This window comes from Miscanthus floridulus, chromosome 14 (assembly GCF_019320115.1).
Source record: "Miscanthus floridulus cultivar M001 chromosome 14, ASM1932011v1, whole genome shotgun sequence".
In the NCBI taxonomy this organism is placed as follows: Eukaryota; Viridiplantae; Streptophyta; class Magnoliopsida; order Poales; family Poaceae; genus Miscanthus; species Miscanthus floridulus.
Window position 1 is genome coordinate 14780132 of NC_089593.1, and position 6911 is coordinate 14787042.

The following is a 6911-nucleotide window of genomic DNA, read 5'->3' on the forward strand; positions in this document are numbered from 1 at the left end:
CACATTCTGAACTTCTTGTAATCTTGTTCTGCATTTCAGTATCTGTGATGCAATAAATGCTATAGCTATTGGGCTACATTGTGGATCCAGCTTTTGATCCGCAGCTCACACATTTTGCATCTTTTGCAGCGGAAGCTGCGGAAATTTGCTCCAGCTGCCGTGCTAGTTCAGACTTCAGACTCCTACGGACCTACTACTACAGCTGTGCCCAGTGTCCACTGAAAGCTTTGATCGTTTCAGCCCCAGCCAAACAGGCTGAGTGGAGCTCCCTGACTCTCTTTCGTGCTCTACTCCCTACACTTCACTAGCTTTATGTTAAAAAACGAAAACTAGTTGTTTCCTGTACACCTTTTTTTTGTATTGCTACTACTTAAGTTTAACTTGTGTATAAACGTTTTCTCTTCATACCACACTCTTCTTTTTCTTAACATAAGAGCTCCCCACCCTTTTGTCTGCATCTTCCCGTGTCTTGCTAAAAAAACAGCACTTGCTTTTTTATTCCTTAATCTACAAAATCTTCCTGTGTCTTATTGTCAGCTGAAGCATTCTTTTATATTTTGATACTCATATAATAAAGTGGATATATAGCAATAGTTCTATGCTATAGGAGTAGTTCTTAAGATGCAGACTCTTATCAGTAGCCTTGTTTATTCAGGCATCCATAGTTTTATGATGACGAGGATTTCATGCTTTTACTTTTACAGTTGGAGCACGTCTTGGATTTGACTGTATTTTTTTATTTCCCCTTTGAATTAATCCAGCTACTGGATTCCCAAAAAGGCCCCCAGCTTCGATCTTATCCTTTCAGATGGACAGCTGTGAAATGTGCAGGGCAAGATGGCCAAGCAAAACAGGTAGGTACAGTACAACAGTTGCTGCAAAATTTGGTACGCGTGCTTGCGATAATTTTACCCCACATGTATTTCTCTCTCTTAGGTCCTGTTCGCTTGTGTTATAATCCATATTTTTCGGCTTGTTTTTTTAGTTGGAACAGTGTTTTTCTCTCAAAACAAATTAGCCGGAACAGTGTTTCGTCTTGTTTTTTTAGCGAAACGAACGGGGCCTTAAAGCTCTCTTCAGACTGGGAGAAAAAGTGAATGACAAAACAAGAATATGACTTTTTATGTGATTTTGAAGATTCAAAAGAAGAGGCACATTGGGAAAGCTACATAGAAAGGTGGAACTTAACCGTGTGGTTGGTTCATGGAATCACCTTATGCTTCGTAAGATGATGCATCATGAGTTGATCCATAATTTTGATAGAATTAATCTATTCCTCAGGCATATATTAATTATTAGCTCGTGAGAAATAAGGTGGTAATAGATCAAACTCATTTAATTGCAGAAACCAAACAAAAAAAATGAGGAGTAAGAAAAAATAGACCACCTCTTTCCTCAAACCAAATACACAAAAATATTTAACAATGGAATTATCACCTCTCAACTACATGAAAAAACACATACTCCTATATCTTAATAAATATCAGTTTAACATGCACGCTAACTTTTAGATTTATTTTTCAAGTTTTATTTAAATTTAATCTCTGCTGTTCACAAAAAACTTTAGATTTATTGCAAATTTGCAATAAAAATAAATCATTAAAGTTTTCATCATTTAACTATATATATAAATAAAGTTGTGCAGTGTAGGCATAGTAATGTCATAATGTCAGTGGAGATGGAGTGAGCAGTAATGAACTGTATGGTACAAACCCGAATGTGATTGCTTTTCTCTCACCTGCTGCACCTTTTCTAATAATATACTACTATCAACAGGCAAAATTTAAAAAGAAGCAGCATTCGAATATCAGCTACAATGCTTATGAAAAAAATACTCTAGAATGTGTATTTTCTTTTCAGTGAAAACACAATTAAGCACTACAATTCTTTAAACTATTCTTTTATTTGTCTTATCCATATTCTGTAGATATTGTTGTCTTCTCTCGCTGCTTTACTGTTCAATAGAAAAATGAAAGTCACGCTGGACTCTAGTACACTTTTGCAGTCCAACCAATCAGATGGTTGGTCAAAGGAGAGAGGATCACCGAGCAGCAGCAGGAAGCCCCGCCATTCTTGTGCCGTTTCTGCCCCAAAATCTCCCTCCCTCTCTTTTCTTTCTCTGTTATTTGCCCCTAATTCAAAAATCCTATCCTTGATGACTTTGGTATAATACTGGTACAACAGGCTGCTGCTTACTGGTGCCTGGTAGTAACCGGACACAAAGCCAAATCTAGAATAGGTGTCTGTTCTTGTCCGGTTTCCTCTGCCAACCAAAGAAGCAAACCAAACCTAGAAATTTTTACCCAGCAAGCAAGTTCCAACCTAGAAGAGCCCTTCAAATTCAACATGGAGGGAAGGGAGGGCATTGCAGTGGCAGGTGGCCATGAATCCGGCCACGGTCTGTTTAGAGCAGACATCTCCATGACCATGACAGAGGCGCATGAAGCAGCGAAGGGGTACCACTTCTCTCCCTCCTCGCCGTCGACGTCCCCCACTCCGTCCCCGCCACCAGCTGCTGCGGCTGGCCAAGGTGGGGATGCCACTCCAACTCCGCTAGCCTGGAGTCTGGGTGGGGACAAGCCGAGCGAGGCCGCCGGGAACAACGGCGTGCAGACGGCCGCGCAGACTGAGCACGCCAACCTGAGCTCCGGACGCCGCCGGGGCCGGCCGCGCGGTTCCGGGAGGCGCCAGATCCTCGCCACCCTAGGTCAGTTTGCCCCCTCAAATGCAAAGCGTCCTCATTTTCTTCTTCAGCAGCTCAAAAATTTCATTTTTTTTGGTAGTTTCTTGCAATGTTTGCTCCCCTTGTTGATGTCTGTTACATTGCTTGGATGGGGTCCAGTTGGGTGATGTGTATGTGCTTTTCACACTCAAGAGGGTTACAAGTCAAACATCCGTTACCTGTTACCACAGTTTTTCTGTTCATCGCATTCATCTTTTGTGTTATTAATTGTTAATTATGCGATTCTCATGTTTTTATCCCCTTTTTCCTACCAATTTGTGCGCGCATTCTTTCTCAGATTTTTCCTGGGTGGATTACCTAATCAACCTCATCCTTAAATTTCTTACCGATTAGCAGTGATTAAGGTCTCTTTCATCATTGGGTAGTTAAGTTACTTAAAAATTGTTCATTTCGCTGTCTGAATGCTGTTCATCCAATGAAAAAGGGGAATGGTACGCCCTGTCAGCCGGAGGGAGCTTCACACCTCATGTGATCATCGTGGGTACTGGGGAGGTAAGACATGTGTTCCATCATCATCGGCAGCGTCATGCTTCTCTGCAGACTGCAGCTAGTTTGGCATTGCTTGACTAGTGTGCAGTGCTTGTTTTAACGGTGTCACTGAGCTCTCTTGTCCAATTCGTTGGTAGGATGTGGCGGCGCGCATAATGTCGTTTTCTCAGAAGGGTCCACGCTCGGTCTGCATCCTCTCTGCAAATGGGACAATCTCTAATGTAACACTGAGGCAGCCGGATCCATCTGGTAGCACCTTCACCTATGAGGTATGGACCGTTGAGTGCTACTCCTTGTAAATTATCATTATCCTTGTAATGTTCAGATTATATAGAACTTATAAGTCCTCTCTAGACAAATTCGGTGTATTTAGCTTTAGAGTTGTCTACAGGCACATCAAGCAAAATGACTTAGTTGGCAATGTTTTTTTTTTGTGTTGAAAAAAATGGCAACCTTAATCTGATCTTTCATGTTGCGGTGATATAAAAAATTTCAACCACCCATTCGGACATAGATTTAGCAATGCAAGTCACATTCTTTTGACTTGATTGCAGTAAGAATTAAATAGATACACTGTCAGATTCACCAGCCGGGAGACTATCTGTTCGCTTGGAGGAATTTGGAGGAATCACGATGAATCTGGAGGAATTTGTGACAGCGTGAACAATGTTTTCAGCCGGCTACAGTGAATTCCGGAGGAATTTTGCACCAGCCGAACGCCTTGTGTCTGAAAAGACCCCCCTTCCACTTTATCTTTGACTTTCTCTTCGATTTTGTTCTATGCCAATTCCATCTTCTGCGCCTCCAGTTTGTCCACTATTGGTTTGATTTATTTCAGGCACCAAGAAGACTTTTTTAAGTTCTTGTTCTAACTGTAACAATACACAGAAAATCTTAGGTATAAATGGCCATGGAACGTCTAAAGTCTCCCATCTGCATGGAAAGTGACAACTTTCACCTCCAAGTTGTTTCATGGCTATTGGATCGCAAAGATGCCGTGCACATGTACATTGAGTTTGCGCTACTTATGTTTAGAGGGCACTGATTCGATGTGTTTCTGGTCTTCAGGGCCGTTTCGAGATTCTGCAATTGATGGGCTCCTTCACAATGGCTGAGGAAGGTCGTCGGAGAACCGGGGGGCTCAGTGTCTCTCTTGCTGGCCCTGATGGCCGTGTAGTTGGCGGCGTAGTGGCTGGGATGCTGCGTGCTGCTAGTCCTATACAGGTAAATGTAACTGAACCTGAAACCAATTTTTGGACGCAGTCACGCTAACATGTCAGGACACAAACACATTGACTCCTTGTTGATTCAGTGCAATCAGTAATAATGTATCAGTTTGCAGATTGATGGCAAAGCAAACATTGAGCTATATATCGTTTGTTGATTCTCTAACATAAAACACGGCACAGGTGATCGTGGGGAGCTTCCTGCCCAACAGTCTGAAGCAGCATCAGAGGAGGATGAGCTTGCAGCAGCAGCAGCCACCTGCTGTCCCGGCACTACCAGCACCACCAGCACCTGTGGCTCCCCCTCCTGTGCTCACTGCCGCTATGCCAATCTCCCAGGCAGGTCCCGGCAACGGCTTCCACGCACCGCCACCCTCCACCGCCCCGCCTCCACAACCCCATGGCAGCACAGAGCACGGCACCATGAACCTGAACACGACGACGGGGGGCTTCACCATGGTTGGCTGGTCTGCGAACTCCCCGCCCATGCTGCACAGGGCCTCTCCTGACATCAACGTCAGCTTGACTCCCCAGGAGTAGAAAAGAGGAGCCGGTTATGGCGGTTGACTGGTTGCCGTTTTCTTTTGTCGCCTCATCCCTGACACATTTTGTTATGTAGGGCATGGCTGTTAAAGTAGATGCTAGATTAAGGACGGTTTAGCCAAGATTAGTAGGATGTGGTAGATGCTCTAATCTGTTTTAAGAGGAGATGCCAGTTTCTCAAACAGTCGGACAGACTATTGTCCCGTTACTGACAGTTATCTTAATTCTGCTTCGTCCATCATTGTGCCTTTGCAGCTGTCCAGTTTGTTTTCCTGAATTCCTGATGTTTATGCATATGTACATCCCTTATTTGTGTCCGTGTTTGTGCTCTGCTTACTGAAGGTTCTTGGCACGATTCACAGCTCGAATGCGGTAAGTAGTTAGTAGCAAATCTCCAGCAGTCTTCCACTATGGCTGTGTTTAGTTTGTGAATTTTAGAAATTTGACTACTGTAGCACTCTCGTTTTTATTTGGTAATTAGTGTTCAATCATGGACTAATTAGGCTTAAAACATTCGTCTCGCAATTTCCAATCAAACTGTGCAATTAGTTTTTTTTCGTCTACATTTAATGCTCTATGCACGTATCGCAAGATTCGATGTGATGGCTACTGTAGCACTTTTTGGGAATTTGGTTGGGACTAAACAAGCACTATGACTCTCTGTCCCTAGTAAAACTGTCATCTTGGAGGGAATGCAATTTTTTTCTTGCTTCAGCATACCTCCATTTTTGTTTTGAGAAACGGGTTGGATTTTATTAAGCATGGAGAGATATTGCATCTAGCCCCTTACAAAGGAGCTCCCACAGCAAAATAAAATTACATTGAAGTCCTTTATAGAAGCTCCTAGAGGCCGCGTTTCAGTCGACTGGAATTGCCGCTGCTCGCCTCTCCTCCATCGCCAGCAATAGAGAAGAAAGCCGAGGAGGAAGCTCAAGGCCCACACCCCAACAGACGACGCGACATCATCTTTGAAGATAGCCAAAAGTAGCACGGCCACGAATGAACCGTACCATACAACGATGAACGCACTAACAACATCGTCACGAAGACTGGGATCAGACTCCAATCGCCTCCATGACCGATCCCTATCGATGGAAGACGAAGAACCCAACACTGGGACTGGGAACTCCAACCCAAAGCTAGCGGGAAGGAGGAGCACATACCTCACAAGAACAACTCCAGGATCACCAGCGGTTTCTTGGAGGGGCAAAATACCGGCGTTATCGACGAAGTCAATAGCTCGGAAAGAAATCTTCGACTTCACCCCGGAGTCACCTCCTCCAATGATGAAATCGAAGAACCAAACTCCTCCAATCGGAAGCAACGAAGAAACTAAAAAAACTACCTAGATCTACTAGAGTAGAAGGAAATATGTACACTGGCCACCTCACTCCCCGATCCCCATGCCCACCGGAGCCAAAGCAGGCGCCGGGGAGGATGGGAACCTCAGGAGATCTGCGCCGGGATTGAATCGCCTCCCGGTCGCCTGCTATCACCTGTTGTAGCAGGGAAGAGTCGAGAAAGACTGCGATGCCCGAGCCTTATCCCAGCATACCTCCAATTAGACTTGCGCAAATTGAGATGGGTGAAAGCTCTAGTTTGGTTTTGGTGAATTGATGAAACCCTAAGTGCTAACCTAGTTTATCAAAATGATTATAAGATAGGTAGCACTACTCTAAGCGGTGAAGCAAATGAAGATCATGACATGACAATGGTGTTGCCATGGTGATGATCAAGTGCTTGGACTTGAAAAGAAAAAAGAGAAAAAACAAAAGGTTCAAGGCAAAGGTATAAGTGGTAGGAGTCATTTTTGTTTTGGTGATCGAGAACTTAGTGAGTGTGATCATATTTAGGATCGATAGCTGTACTATTAAGAGGGATGAAACTCGTATTAAAATACGGTTATCAAA

The 6911-nt window shown here is 43.8% G+C and overlaps 1 protein-coding gene across 2 annotated transcripts; it reads left to right on the top strand.

The window, feature by feature from the left end:
* Positions 1-301: 301 nt before the first annotated feature.
* On the top strand, positions 302-5232 carry LOC136504668 (AT-hook motif nuclear-localized protein 7-like). 2 transcript variants are annotated; one of them, XM_066499636.1, is made up of 5 exons: positions 302-854; positions 3168-3235; positions 3370-3501; positions 4301-4456; positions 4642-5232. In XM_066499636.1, the coding sequence occupies exons 1-5, from the start codon at positions 809-811 to the stop codon at positions 4996-4998; spliced, it is 759 nt and encodes a 252-aa protein (XP_066355733.1). In that variant the 5' UTR covers positions 302-808; the 3' UTR covers positions 4999-5232. The 2 variants fall into 2 exon arrangements, with proteins under 2 accessions (XP_066355733.1, XP_066355732.1); XM_066499635.1 differs by lacking the exon at positions 302-854 and adding an exon at positions 2037-2707.
* The last annotated feature ends 1679 nt before the right edge of the window (positions 5233-6911 follow it).